At 48.5% G+C, this 15,570-nt stretch overlaps 1 protein-coding gene and 1 long non-coding RNA gene across 3 annotated transcripts in view; one reads left to right on the top strand and one right to left on the bottom strand.

Annotated features, from left to right (window-relative positions):
- The first annotated feature begins 329 nt into the window (after positions 1–329).
- LOC142488383 (uncharacterized) lies at positions 330–5,046 on the top strand. Its single transcript, XR_012799404.1, has 3 exons — positions 330–440; positions 4,321–4,452; positions 4,616–5,046. It is a non-coding gene; the product is annotated as an uncharacterized LOC142488383 (long non-coding RNA).
- A 713-nt stretch (positions 5,047–5,759) lies between these two features.
- The window catches only part of LOC142488351 (uncharacterized), a 28,623-nt gene continuing 18,812 nt past the window's right edge, over positions 5,760–15,570 (bottom strand). For both annotated transcript variants that reach the window (XM_075588764.1, XM_075588766.1), the window contains exon 4: positions 5,760–7,845. In XM_075588764.1, coding sequence (XP_075444879.1) covers positions 6,446–7,845 — 1,400 coding nt within the window. In that variant the 3' untranslated portion in view covers positions 5,760–6,445. The remainder of the gene's footprint in view (positions 7,846–15,570) is intronic.

The following is a 15,570-nucleotide window of genomic DNA, read 5'->3' as shown; positions in this document are numbered from 1 at the left end:
AAATAAAATCAGCATACAGTAGTAATATAAGATATTATAGGCTAAAGCTGTAAAATTCCGGGCATTACTGAAATCCCTGCCCTCTGATTGGTCAGAATTCCGGGCATTATTCATTCAGTAATTTTTGACAACTTGCCAACTCACCTCAAAGCAGAGAAGCAGGGGCTCCCGCTGGGAAAAAAACCTGCAAGTTTAAATCTTAACTGCAGCAGCCCTGCTCCTCTCCTCTCTGAGCACACTGCACACACAGCCTCTCTCTCCCCCTCTCTCTCCCCCTCCCTCTCCCCCCCTCTCTCCCCCTCTCTCCCCCTCTCTCCCCCTCCCTCTCTGACAGCTGCTAGTGCTGTCAGACGCTGCTGCTGTGTCCCAACTCGTAACTTTGTTGTTTGCAACAAAGTAATACAGTATCTCTCATCACATCTACTGCCTGTGCCACTAAGGTAATTTGTATTTCTTTGTATCTAGTTGTACTTAATATCACAGTCCCCCCACTTCTCTCCCACATCTCCATTCCCCCCAATTCTCCCCCTCACCCCTTTTCTCCCCTCAACTCTCTCTCCCCCCTCACCTCTCTCTCTTCCCCCCACTTCTCTCTCCCCTCACCTCTCTACCCCCTCACCTCTCCCCTCCAACACTTCCTCTCCCCTCCACCACTTCTCTCTTCCCCCCTCCTTCACTTCTCTTTCACCTCTCTTCCCCCCATACACCTATCTTCCTCCCTTAGTTGAATTTGAGGGGGGGGGGGGGGGGGGGGGGGAGAGAGACTGCAAAGAAGTAAGTGTGTTGTGTATAAAGGTGCAGTGTTTTGTGTGGGGGTGTGGGGGTGTAGAGGTGCTGTGTTGTGCTGTGTTGTGTTGTGTGTAGAGCTGGGGGGGAGAGTGCAAAGTTTAGTAAGTGGTTGAATTTTTTATTGTGGCTGCAGTGTGTGTGTTGTGCTGTTGTATGTGTAGCAGCAGTTTGTATGAGTGTAGAGCTGATGTGTGTGTGTGTGTATATAGAGCTACTGTGTGTGTGTATGTCAGTGTGTGTCAGTAGCAGTGTTTATGGGTGTAGCATGTGTGTGTAGCAGCAGAGTTTGTGTGTGTGTGTGTAGAGCTGCTGTGTGTGTAGAGCTGCTGCTGAGTGTGTAGAGGTGCTGTGTAGTGAGTGTAGAGGAGGTGTTGTGTGTCTAGAGCTCCAGTGTGTGTGTATGTGTGGAGAGGCACTGTGTTGTGTGTGTGTGTGTTGTGTGTGGTGTGATCTTGTGTGTGTGTGTGTGTGTGTGTGTGTGTGTGTGTGTGTGTGTGGTGTGATCTTGTGTGTGTGGTGTGATCTTGTGTGTGTGTGTGTGTGTGTGTGTGTGTGTGTGTGTGTGTGTGTGTGTGTGGCAGCAGTTTGTATGTGAGCTGCTGTGTGTGTGTACACAGAGGGGGTGGCAGTGTGTGGATATATATATCTGCAGTGTAAGAGTATATAGAGGTGGTTTCATGTATTTACCATTTTATTTTAGTTAAAAAATGTATTTAACTATACAAACGTGTCTATTATTTATGAAATAAGTCTACATTCAGCCTATAATAGTAATAATCCCCTCAGAACAGGGCATTACTGGCCAATAATGCCCTGGCTGGGTTAATGTCCCTCGGCTTCGCCTCGGGCCTTCAACTCTTCCAGCCAGGGCATTATTGGCCAGTAATGCCCTGTTCTGAGGGGATTATTACTTAAATATTGACTGCACTTTTTTCTCCCCCCCATCCTCTCCCTCCTCCTCATCCTCATCATCAGCCCTCCTCCTCCTCCATGCCTACCTGTGGGTGGTAATAGAGACAGGCTGGGGGAGATGGTATGCGGCGGCGGAAGCGGGCCCCTGGCGTAAACCAGAGGATAAGCCGGCATAGGAATTAGCAGTTGCTACGGAGGCAGAGCAGGACGGCCGGGTCGAGCGCGCTTTAGCAGCATAGACGCCGGAAGTAAGAAAGACTTCCGGGTCTGACCACTGGGGTGCGCTCCTCCCCAGCCGTCCCGCTCTGCCTCTGTAGCAAAAGCTAATTCCTCTGCCGGCTTATCCTCTGGTTAATGCCGGGGCCCCGCCGCACACCATGTCCCCCCCGCCTGTCTCTGTCTGAAGAGAGAGAGACGGGCCGCTGACAGGAGGGGGGAAAGCAACCCCCAAGAGTGCAGCCCCCCGGGCAGCCCGGGCTATAGCTATGCCCCTGGTTAGCAGGAATAAGATGTTACAGGTTATAGGCGATGATATATATATTATTTTATATCTATATATTTTCTATATTTAGTAGGATAGCAGTCAGTGTATTTATATATATATTCAGCATTCAATAGGTTAAAATGTTTAAAGTTGTTTTTCTCTTATGCCGGACAAAAATGCCAGTTTTGGTGCTTAGGACAGTTAGTTGAAAGGACAGGTAGTGCATAAAAAAAACTCAAAACCCAGCCAGGGGGAAGTTTATAAGAACAATGCTGACCCCTTGTGGTGACACAGAGTAATTACAAAATGAACGAGGGAAACTCAAGTGCAGAGGAGATGCGCATGTGCAGGATCGGCGTCACAGCGGCGGCCATTACAGAAAAGCCCCGCAGGGGAACTACAGCCCCCAGAAAGCAATGTTGCTGCTAGACACATGGTGCGAACCAGCCAATAGGGCTGCAGCATTCTCCCTGCAAAAGAGAGATGTACTGGGTATTTACTATGGACACCCTGTGCCCCAAGGGATTAAATGTTGAATGGGAGCTTAAACATTTTTTGTTGGAATAATCTTTCCCTCTTGGTCATTTGCACTTGGGACACATGGTTCTCTATATTATTCTCCAGGGGTTATATATTGTGACCTTTCGCACCCAAATAGATCTTGGCATTTGTTGTTTTTGATTATTATTTCATATACAATTCATTTAGCTATAGAGAGTTAAGTGTAACAGAAAAACGTAGGAAATAAATCCCACAGCCAGTGCTCAAGAGCTAATAATTGCACAGAGATCCATCTTGGGAAATGAATGGTCTCTGACCTAAATAAACCATCCAGGTAGGAACTTATTGAAACTTGATCAATAAAGCGAAGCGGGCTATTAAGCAGGTTGGGGGGAGGGGTAATAAACCGGGTGTAGATAGGAATAGCCAACCATCCTGCCTGAGAACAGTCAGGCCAAACCCTCACATATCCCTCAGCCCACTACCCCCACAGAGTACCTGCTGTCAACGCTGAAACGACCATCCGGTTTAAGGTTCCCCTGCCGAGTTGTTACGTCTTCCGTCCTGGTGAGTATGCGTGCTGCCAGCTGAGAAGCCGAGAGAAATCAAAAGAGAAGGGAGCGGTGCACGGCCCCCAATTAAGTGACCAAACGCTAGCTTAACGAGAAATGGCTATTTAATGAAAAAAAACGAACAGCATCCACTAAGTCAGATCCACAACAAATGTTGTATTTTAAAGCGGCTGCCGCGTGACATCAGCGCACGTGAGCTGGTTCACCCAATGAGGGCGAACCAGCTTTGTGATGCGTCAGCCGCGTCCTCGCAACGCATCTGCAATCTCCTGCAGCCAAGTTCAGAAATCGCTTAGGCTGCAGGAGAGCGCGCGGTGCGCAGGGACCCTAATCCCTGCCTAAGGACTTCATAGATATTTTAATCTTGTTTTTTTTTTACGCTCAATATAAAATAGATCAATGTACTTACGTGGTAATTTCATGTCAAAAATTTCTCTCCACAATCTGTCAGGTGCATTACTTTGTCGAGAGCTGTTTCAGTGGAGTGAGTAGTGCAGAAGCCAGGTTGTAGATGGTCTAGGAAAGACTACAATAGGTGTTAAGAAAAGTGAGAAAGTGAGAGAATACAAGGCGTTTAGAGGCAAAAGGCAGCAGGGAGACAGGACAAATGAAAGACAGGCAGGGTCAAGCTTGCTATTAAAGGTATGAGTGATGCGTTCTTGAAGGAGGTGGGAAATGTATCAGAGCTGTGGGAGAAGTTGAAATGATGCATGTGTTTGGATTAGAGTGGAAGTAAGAGCTTGCGGGAGATGGGAGGGAATGGAGTCAAGGGGGCAAGTGGTAGAAGAGGAGAGCCACAACACTTCCTCCTTAGAAGAGTTAGGAAGAGGAAATGTAAAATAAGAGGATACAGAGGGGATGCCTTTGACGAATGGAACCCATCTTAGTCTTGAAATAGTCAAGTCCTGATGTGGCATGGGTTAGACTTGTGTGTGTTGACTAGACAGGGAGAGGGCAGAGATTAAACAGAATAGTATAAATGTGTAGTGAAGGAAGTCAGTGAGAGTATGAGATTTCCTCTAGGAGCAGCGAGTGTTGGAGCAGTGCATGTGTGTATTACAGTTTAACCAAGGTCTGGGGTAAGAATGGCTAGAACAGGCGTGAAGAGGGGCATGTAGATCAAGAGAGGACGACGGGGGCAGAGTTCTAGTTCTAAGACCCCGACGATGCCAATCCTATTCTGCAACTAATGAGGTTTGTTCCAGGACATCCAAATATAATTGTTGCCATGGAAGATATTTAAGTTTATTTATAATCCTCACAGGCAGCATTTTTGTTCCAGGTGTTTTTACAGTAATTTTGCTTTGTCTTATTTTTATGAAGTATCACTGACTGTTGGTTGTTATTTTATTCACAGGTTTGTAAGAATTATAAAATTGGGAAGTCTAAATTCAACATGAAGTCCTGTCCTCACCCCAGAGGGAAGGAGGAACTTACCCGAATGTGATTGGCTTCTACAGGAAACAAAACTATAAGGCTAAAAACGTCCTACTTTGGTGTAATTAGTTGCAGACTTATTCTTCTGTATTACATTATTATTTGACTTCTATGGAATAAACTACACACAGAGACTCCATTGTTTCTATTATGGGGTTACTGGTGTTTGATGTGCTACAGTAACCTATGTGACATGTTGGGTCTCAGGACACAGCGTGCCAAACTGGGCTTAATTATTCAATGTTACTGTAATACTGATACTGTAATTTGGTTAGAGGAAGTGCCTGTTTTGTCTCAACAAACCTCCCAGACATTGGGTAAACTCCCCATAAAGATTACTGTTAGATTTTATTTTTGGCTAAACTTTTCTTATTTGTTGTAAAAGAAAACTCTTGAGAACCGTCCTTAGCATCTGATGGCTCCAACTGTACAGGAAACTATGAAAGCAGCAGTCCAAGCTGCCATTTTTATTTATTTTCTCCCTTTAATATGTGCCTTAATACAATCCACACAATGATAAGTAATTAGCTAAGTTGCCGATCGATCCGTTCTCCTGTGATCGATTGGTGAAGATTCGGCTTGGGGGTTCAATAAATGGCAGTCCGTGCAGCAGAAGAGGACCAAAGATGCAAAGTTCTGTGGGGAAGATCATGTGACCAGGCAGTCACTAGATACAATTGGTGCACTGCTAGTGAGAGGGCAGGGCTCAAAAAGGGGTGTGCCAGAGCCTGTTTCAGACGAGGAAGGGGATGTGACTTTGTAACTGGTTGCTATAGAAAAAAAAATGCTTGTTGCATTATAATAATAATACATAAAAAATGTCAACGTGGTTTTAAAAAAATGCTACAAGTATTTTCTCACAGTACAGAACTGATTTATTAAAAAAAACACATGTAGGATATTGCTTGGTCTGCAGCTTTAAAATGCAGTGTGCTATTCCCGGATATAGATGCACTTGTATCTGAGACGATTCCCCTATACTGAAGATAAACAGTCACAAAGTGCATAGAACAACTACACACTAAAGAAAATGAGAAGAAAAAGAAGCAACAAATAGTAATATCTCAGGGGAAGTCCTCTTTATGAAGCTTTATCATTCAAGGGCAGATGAAACATTTTATAAATAAATATTGTACCAGGAAATAATACATTGAGAGTTACCTCTTGTTTTCGAGTATGTCCTGGACACAGAATTATGATGACAAATACATGGTTACAAATACATAGTTACATTAAGTGATCATTATATACAAGACATTGCATTCCCAGCTAGAGATAATATATGTTATAGGCGTATGTAACAGTTACAGACCAGGTTAAAATGTGAGACATATTTCGTTTTGAAAGAACTTAGGCTGGTGGTGGTTGTGAGAGTCTCCAGTAGACTGTTCCAGTTGTGGGGTGCACGGTAAGAGAAGGAGGAGCGACCGGATACTTTGCTGAACCGTGGGACCGTGAACAGTCTTTTGGAGTCAGATCTCAGATAAGTGCTATGTTTGGTAGGGGTGCGGAGCTTGCTCAGATAGACGGGTAGCTTGCCCAGAAAGTATTTGAAGGCAAGACAGGAAATAGGAAGTTTACTACTCTAGTACAAGTGTGCACAAACGTTTTAGTCTGCGCCCCCCTGCTCACGCCCACCAGTAACTTGTCACCATGTCATTTGATGCCGCTTTGCCATCGCGACGTGTCGCCAGAAGCCGCGGGAGATTAGGTAAGGGAGTTACAGAGGCCTTGTGTGAAGATCTGGAATTTAATTTAAATGCTTTGGGGATGAGCTCGGGGTCTCTGTAAGTGCCGAGCCTCCCCCAGAAAATGTTGGGCCACCCAGACCACGCACCTCTGCTCTAGTGTGTATAAACCGATGTCTCCAAAGAGGACTACTAGTCCCAAAGCATTTCCCACAGTCCTTACACTCAAAAGGCTTCTCTCCTGTGTGGACACTATGATGCGCACGAAGTTCTTTCTTAAGACAAAAAGATTTCCCACATTCTGTACAGACAAAAGGCTTCTCCCCAGTGTGAATCCGCTTATGATTAGCGAGGTTGCTCGGCTGACTAAACCGTTTCCCGCAGTGTGAACAGGCAAAAGGCTTTTCCCCAGTGTGAACACAATGGTGAGAATTGAGGCTCACCTTCTGCAAAAAAGATTTCCCACACTCATTACAGGCAAAAGGCTTCACCCCAGTGTGTTTTAGATGATGTGCACTGAGGGCACTCTTTGACAGGAAGGTTCTCTCACACTCTGTACATGCAAACGATGTATCCCCAGTGTGAATCAGATAGTGAGAATTGAGGCTCTTCTTCCCTTTGTAGCTTTTCCCACACTCAGTACAGACAAAAGGCCTCTCTCCTGTGTGAGTTAACTGATGCTGGCAGAGACTGTACTTGCGACTGAACCGGCTCCCACACTCAGTACAAGCAAAAGGTTTACTCCCAGTGTGTATTCGCTGATGCGATATGAGGTGCACCTTTACCTGGAAGCTTTTTCCACACTCTGCACAGGTAAAAGGGTTCTCCCCAGTGTGCATCCATTGGTGTCTGTGGAGTTCAGAACTCGTTGCGAAACTTTTGCCACACACTTTACAGACACAAGGCTTCTTCCCAGTGTGGCGATGACAATGTTCCATGAAGCTCCCCTTGTGGGAGAAGCTCTTCCCGCACTCAGCACAGACATAAGGCTTCACCCCAGTGTGGCGAAGACAATGTTGATGGAGGTTTCCCCGGCTGGAAAAGCTCTTCCCGCACTCGGCACAGACATAAGGTGCCACCCCAGCATGCTTCGAGGTGACCTGCAGCTTATTTTGTGTAGGAGACGTGATGTGATTTTTTAAATGGTGCGTGGAAGTGATTATTTTCTTTTCATTGCAAGGGTGTTTCTCAGACTCAGTATGAGCAGAAGACCTCTCGTCTGTGTGAGATTGCTGATGCACTAGAAGTTGTCGGTGTTGGTTGGATCTTGTGCCAAATTTAATTGATATTCCCAGCCCACGGGATCCCATCTGGTTGGGGTTTTGTTGAACACCAAGGCTTCCTCTAGACTCTTTTTTACCTCTCGAGTTCTTGTTAGCTTTCGCAATTTCTGATCCGTATGGAATTAAACAGTATCCAGCAGCATCACGGCTCCACTTTTGCTCCTTATTGGGCCCGTCCTCTAATAAAATAAGAGACAGAAAACATTATCTTATTTTAATAAAAAATACTGAATGCAATGCATTTAACCAAAAGTTAAGCAGAACATACTACGGACTTCCCTTTAGGATATGCAGACTTTGTAACACATCTAATATTTCCTATTTCATCCATTAGCACTTCGGAAACTTGACACGTGTTTTATGAATATGTCCGAAGTTTAAATCTTAAAAGCTGATTTGTGCCACCTCAGATCTGGCAAAATAGAGGAAATGATAGATATACAGAAATTGATAAATTGACAATTATCATATGTGCTTCTCAATTCCCCCCAAATGAAAAGCTGCAACAAATAGAGCAAAACAATAGCAAAGTACACTTACTTTAATGAACTGATATTGAAATTAAACTCATGTTTGAAATGACTTTCTTCGCATCAGTTTAATTACACAGCATCCTCATTGCAGCTTGATGAAAAGCTCTAGCTAGTTATGTAAAATAGAATACATACATCAGACTATGTCACAACTTGGGGTAATTCAGGGCGCATTATTATTACGAAAAATAACAGATGATTATGAAAATATTTTTTAGCCCATACGGCTGTTATGATGCTGGAAATGACCCGACCAATCCACAACTTTATATAAAGAGAACATTGTGACAATAATACAGAATACGTGAGGAACGAAGGACAATGTTTCATCTTTGGTATTTGTGAAACTGAAAAGGTAGGTTACGAGACTTCCGGTGACGTCACAGCCGATGGTCTGCTAGTGAGAGAGCTCCCGGCACCCTCACCAATCTATACACTAGAATAAGCTGATTCTACATCCCAAACCCCCCGAAAATTGACCCCACACCAGGAATAAGCACCGGAGAGATGGCAGGGAAACCGCAGAGAAAAAACCAATGCCCCGTCACCAAGTTCTTCCCTCCGGCGCAACGCCAGGTTGAGATCAGCCCCGAGGAGCAAGATGGCGCCGGAGAAGACCCAGAGCACGAGGCGCGCAGCGGCCGACACAGCCCGACTGACTCGGACCCCCCCGTCCTAAATAAAGACTTTTTTGATGCTCTAATCACCAAAATGAGGAGGGGAGTACAGGAGGACACGGAAAAGGCCCTCCAAACCATCCGGGCAGAGGTGGAAGCGCTGACGGAGCGGACGGAAGATCTGGAGGTGAAGATGGAGGGAATCTCAAACGAACAGGCTGAGACCCACGAGGAAGTACTGAGATGCGGAGAGGCGATCCGACACATACAAGACAAACTAGAAGACATGGAGAACAGAGAGCGGAGGCAGAACATCCGCCTCAAAAATATTCCTGAATCCATCACCCATGAAGAACTCCAACCATACCTCCGCAGACTCTTCCTGCAGCTCGTCCCTGATCTCTCAGAACATGACCTACATACAGATCGCGCCCACAGAGCCCTGGCCCAGAAATCAGCGGACCCAAACCGTCACAGAGATGTGGTGCTGAGAATGCACGCATACTCTGCTAAAGACCGCATCATGTCAGCGGCTAGAGAAGTGATGACTGTGACTATGGATGGAGTGCAAATTCAACTCTATAACGATCTCTCCCAATTGACAATAAATAAAAGAAACGCACTGCGCCCACTCACCTCCTACCTCAGGGACCAGGGGGTAAAGTACCGCTGGGGATTCCCCTTCAAACTAGTGGTTCTGCGCAATGGCCGCCACCACACAGTAACAACCCCTGAAGACGCCAAGAACTTCCTGAAAGCGTTAGGAATCCCTCTCCCACCGCAGAAGAGCAACCGCCCCAGCACTGAAGAGACGCCGGAGACAACCCTCCAAGAAGCCCCCCGCACATCGGAAAGATTGGCGAGCCAACGCCTCCGGTGAACCCCGATGAGCCAGCCAGTTGTGAGGCCCAAGGAAACCACACGCGGCCCCTGCAGTCATCCCACGCAGTTCCAGAGGCCCTAAAGACCACAGTATACACCCAGCATAAGAATCCGCAATAAACAAAATATTCCCCTGGACCCGAGTCCCCCTAGACTACACCCCACGAAATTACCTTCCCCTTCCCTCCCCCCCCAATTCCCCACCCCCCCCCTCCTATTCCCCCCCCCAACCCTACCCCCCCCTCCCCTTGCCAGTACCTCCCCATATTCCTCCCACCCTAACCCCCCCCTAACCCTCCCCTCCTCCCCCCCCCCACACACGTTAAATGCCCACTTACCTTCACCGCCCCCACCTGAGACCGAGGGGAACCAGGACCCCGCTCGGGGTGTCTCGGACAGCAACGAGAGGAATCGGCAACCAAGCTGCTCCTCTCCGGGCGCGGTCCTATCGAGTCACTCACGTGCTCCGGAGCTGCACCATCAGAGACACAGACACCAGAGCCGCGGACCTGCTGCTGCTCTCCCCCATAAGCATGCCCGGTTGGCGCTCCCGATGGACAAGAGATGCCCAAGATCCCCAACCTAGAGAGCCCACACACCAGGACATCAGGCCCAGAGACCCCACATACGGACTCAGCACCCCGTGATCCGCCCCCGGGAGCAACCTCCACCCCCCCCTCCCTTCCCGCAAGTGGCAGGTTGTATGAACAAAAATCCTCCCCCCCCCCCCCTCTCCCCTCTCCCATCCCTATGGCAAAGATGCTGTACCCCGATATCCCCCAAAGAAAGCCCCACTTCTCCAGCCTACCGCGCTCCCCCCGAACTACCCCCCCACCCCTCCCCCCTTGCTGTCAATCCGAAAATTACATATGTCCAAGGCCTTGAATCAACTGAGCACCCCTACCGGGGCTCACCCCCAGAATCATAGGGCCCCCCAATTGAACCCGCAAGTGTATGCCCCCCCCCCCTGAATCCCCCTGCCCCCCCCTCAATCCCCACCCCTCTCCACCCCATACATTCCCCCCCCGCCACCTCCCCCTACCCCTCCCCCCCCCCCCGGATCTGAGCCGGTGTGGCACTGGATACTTCAGCCCACTTCACAACAGCTGACACACTATAAAAACCTCAGCTATTCACCTCCAAACACCCCCCCAGACCAAAACTAAGCCCCCTTCAGAGGCAAGTCCCAAACACTCGAATAAGCCAGATGTCCCCCCTCCTCCCCCCCCCCCCCCATTTTTTCTCTTCCTACCCTCCCCCCCACTAGTCAAAGTAAACACCAAGTTATACTGCCCCCCAAAAGATCTCCCCCCCCCCCTCCCTGACCTGCCCCCCCCCACAAGATCAGAGATCCGGACTATGTTTACCCAATATGTATAGATATATGCCAATGTATAAAGAACTATTGATGTTCTAATTTAAAATGGGGCTATATAAGGGATCTCTCGCTCTAAGAACGTGATTCCGTCTGAGTGCAATGTATAAATTCCTTACTGAACTCTGGTATACCATGTGCTCCCCCTCCCCCCCCTCCCCTACCCCAGTATGCCCCCCTCCCCCCCCCCCCCAGAGAAGTAACGATCTATGTTATGCTAAATTGTAGTGCTATATACCAATGTTTGAACGCATCCCAATGAGCAGTTGATACCAGCAAAACGCAAGGGAAACCTAGGCTTATGATGAGAACTCCCCCCGAGAACAAGGTTTTAACCCCCTGCTAACTATGTGTATACTATATGCTAGCCCCCCCCTTGTCCCCTCCAGGGGAACCTACACTGTTATAAACCAATGTTTAAAGGTGTTCCATTGTTGCAATTTGACAATAGCAGAATACAAGGGAAGCCTCAGCCATAGACTGGGACTCCCCCCGAGAGCAAGGTTTAACCTATATGCTACCTATGTGTACTCCGCACGCCCCCCCCCTCCCGCCCCCACCCTATTCCCAGATACCCCCCTCCCCCCCCCCTACCTTACCAGATGCCCCCCGCCCCCCCCCCCTATCCCCTCCCCCCCCCCATCCCCTCCCCCCCTCCCCCTCACCCCCCCCCTTCCCCCCCCCTCCCCTCCCCCCCCCTCCCCCCCCCCTTCCCTCCCCCCCCCTCCCCCCCCCCTCCCCTCCCCCCCCCCCCTCCCCTCCCCCCCCCCTCCCCCGGAACTCACAAAGAACACACAGACAAGGACTTAACATAAGGGAAAAAAAACAATGTTTACTAAAGATGTAAAAGATTATCTATGGCCCAAACCAAAGGAGAGTAAGGCCTCCATAAGCCAGAGGTGCCCTTCCTTACTAGGGACCCCCCCCCCCCATAAGCAATGGGGTGGGGGTGCTGGACCCTTCTTTCTGGCTACGGTCCGTGAGTGACGCCCCGAAAGTTCTCCCAGGGGTTTTTTTACACCCCATCCCCTTGACATCAAAATGTCAAGAGGAACCTTTTTCGGGCTCCAAGACAGCCCATTCTCTTTCTTGTCCTCCTGTGTCCTCCCCCCCCCCCCCACCTCTCCCCCACCACCCCACCCTCCCCCCGTCGACCTCCACCCAATACCCCTTGTGGGACCACTAAAGACTACCCCCCACATACCCAACCAGACACACGAACCAACCCTGACATGGGAACAATTCAGGGACAGGGGCTTATCCCCGAGACCCCCCCTCCACACTGATGGCGTCGATCAAAATTATTTCCCTGAATGTCAAAGGCCTTAATTCGGTTCGCAAACGCAAACTAGCCCTTCAAGAATTTAAAAAAACTAAAGGGGATATAATTTGTATCCAAGAATCCCATTATAACAATGTAGACCCGCCAAACACATTTAAACACTTGTACCCCCAGGCGTTTTTCGCTTCCTCCCCCAGCAAGAAAAGAGGGGTGGCCGTCCTGATTAAAAACAACATACCATTTGCCCTGACGACGGTAACTAAAGACCCCGAGGGACGGTACATACTCCTCCAAGGTACGCTCTCAGGCTCCCCCTTAGCCATCCTAAATATTTACGCCCCAAACGCCAACCAAACCCAATTCCTACAGAACCTCCTTAGCACCCTCGACCAACCGACGCTCTCTTCCCTTCTCCTAGTCGGAGACGTAAATATGGTACTTAACCCAGCCCATGACAGATCAGGCCAAACTACTGCCCCATATTCCATCCAACTACAGACAAAAGCCCAAAAATTTCAAGATATCCTCGGGGAGTACTCTCTGACAGATATTTGGCGAGCCCAGCACGTGGGTCAGCGAGACTACTCTTTCTACTCAACCCCCCATCAGTCTTACTCGAGGATCGACTATTTTCTGGGCACCAATAATGTACTCCAGGCATCCTCCCACTCCGAAATAGGCCCAATAACGTGGTCTGACCATGCCCCTATCGTACTCACCCTCTCTCTGCCTTTCGTCAAGTCCTTAACATACAATTGGAAACTCGACGACTCGCTTCTCAACGATCCACTAGTAGTCAAAACAGTGAAACAAAAACTGATCACCTTCTTCCAAATAAACAAAGGTTCAGTGCCCTCAGCAGCAACTCTGTGGGAGGCCCACAAAGCCACCATCAGAGGGGAACTTATATCAATAGCCTCCTACAAGAGGAAACTTAAACAGAGAGCCCAGAAGGAACTCACGGATAAAATCCTAGCGCTAGAGCGCTCACACAAACAATCCTTATCAAAAAAGGTGTTCAGAACACTCGAGAAAGCGAGATCCGACCTAAAAGTGCTGCAACTTGACGAGGTAGAGAGAGCCCTGAAATGGACCAAACAGCAGTTCTACGATAGGGGCAACAAAGCGGACAAACTTCTGGCCTCCAAATTAAGAGGCTTGAAGACAAAGTCCCAGATCACAAAGATCAGGACTAAAAGCGGCCTAGTCTCCTATAACGAGAAGGACATCGCGAATGAGTTCGCAGAGTTCTACACAGATCTTTACAATCTCCACCCAACTAGCATGCCAAAAGATATCGCCAAAAATACATCCGACTATCTAACCAAATGCAACCTCCCATCCCTCACTCAGGAAGAACTCGAGTTCTTAAACAAGAAAATAACTCTAGAGGAACTAAAAAAAGCGATATCCTCACTTAAATTAGCTAAAACACCCGGACCCGACGGATTTTCCAACGGGTACTATAAAAAATTTGTAGGCCCCCTGTCCCCCCACCTCCTAGAAATGTACAACTCCTTTATGCAAGACCAACAGATCCCAGACACTATGTCGGCAGCCAATCTGGCTATTATTCATAAAGAGGGCAGAGACCCCCTTCAATGCGGCAGCTACCGCCCAATATCCCTCCTAAACTCTGACCTCAAACTTTTCAGCAAAATCCTAGCAAACAGGCTGAATCCTATTCTCCCAAGGCTAATTCATATAGACCAGGTGGGATTTGTGTCAGGAAGACAGGCCTCTGACAACACCCGCAAAATTATTGATATTATAGACCACGTGCACCTCAAACAATCCCAGGCCCTGATACTAAGTCTCGACGCGGAGAAGGCCTTTGACCGCATCAGATGGTCCTATCTAGACCAAACGATGCGCCAATTCGGCTTCTCCGGACCATTTCTTGCCGGCGTCCGGGCCCTCTATACTAATCCAACAGCCCTACTAAAACTCCCAGGAGGCCGCTCCAACCCAATAAAAATACAAAACGGCACCAGACAAGGCTGCCCCCTCTCCCCTTTACTATTCGCCCTATCCATAGAGCCCCTGGCCGCCCGAATTCGAACTGAACCCACTATTAAAGGTATCCCAATCGGAGACAGGGAATACAAAATATCCCTGTTCGCCGACGACATAATTCTCACTCTGTCAGACCCCCTCACCTCCCTCCCTAACTTAGAAAAACTCCTTGACGAATTTGGCCAACTATCAGACTATAAAGTCAATACTGACAAGTCAGAGGCGCTTAGCATCTCCCTCCCGAACCCCGTATGGTCAGCCCTACAACAGAAATTTAAATATAAATGGAACACCTCCCACATCAAATACCTCGGAATCAAAATAGCAAGTTCATATAACTCGCTGTATCAAATTAACTACCCCCCCCTCTTCCGCCAGATCTTAAAAGATCTTGAGACCTGGCTATCCCACCAGATCTCCTGGTTCGGAAGGATAGTATCCACCAAAATGAACATCCTACCCCGCTTGCTCTACTTCTTTCAGACCCTCCCCGTCCCTGTCCCACTAGCAGAACTGAGGAATATTCAGGCCCATATATTAAGATTTATATGGCAACAACGTAGAGCCAGGGTCCCACGATCGGTCCTATTAGCCTCGAGGTCGAGAGGGGGCCTGGGGGCCCCGGACATACTCCGATACTACCTTTCGGCCCAACTGAGGCAGGCGGTAGTATGGAACAGTTCCCCCGCCACCAATTGCTGGCTGGAGATCGAGACACACCACGCTTTCCCGAACCCCCTCCCGACCCTACTGTGGTCCCCAGCTCTCAAAAACAGGAAATCGCTGAGACTTGGTCTCGGGGCAATGAGATGCACGAGGTCGACATGGTTAAAAACCAAAGGGAAATATGGCCTAGCTTCAACCCCCTCTCAACTGACCCCCTTATTCGGGAACCCGGACTTCCCACCCGGATGCGCCCGATCCCAATTCAGCCAATTTCAAGGCTTAAACATCAGAGTGGTTGCGGATTTGCTGGAAAAAGACGAGGCCATGTCCCTCCCGGAATTAAGAACCACATTCACGTCCCCCAACTTGCCCATTTTCCAATACCTCCAGATCCGACATTTCCTAAGAACCCAATCCCCTACTCTCAAGTTCCCGCCGCGTTCTAGATTCGAGACCCTCTGCCTCAAAGGCGAATACCAAAAGGGCCTCATATCAGAGATTTATAAAACGCTCGAAGCATCTCAGCCCCCCCC

Source organism: Ascaphus truei, chromosome 2 (assembly GCF_040206685.1).
Source record: "Ascaphus truei isolate aAscTru1 chromosome 2, aAscTru1.hap1, whole genome shotgun sequence".
In the NCBI taxonomy this organism is placed as follows: domain Eukaryota; kingdom Metazoa; phylum Chordata; class Amphibia; order Anura; family Ascaphidae; genus Ascaphus; species Ascaphus truei.
The sequence above is the reverse complement of the archived record's forward strand: the minus strand, read 5'-3'. Positions and strand labels throughout refer to the sequence as shown.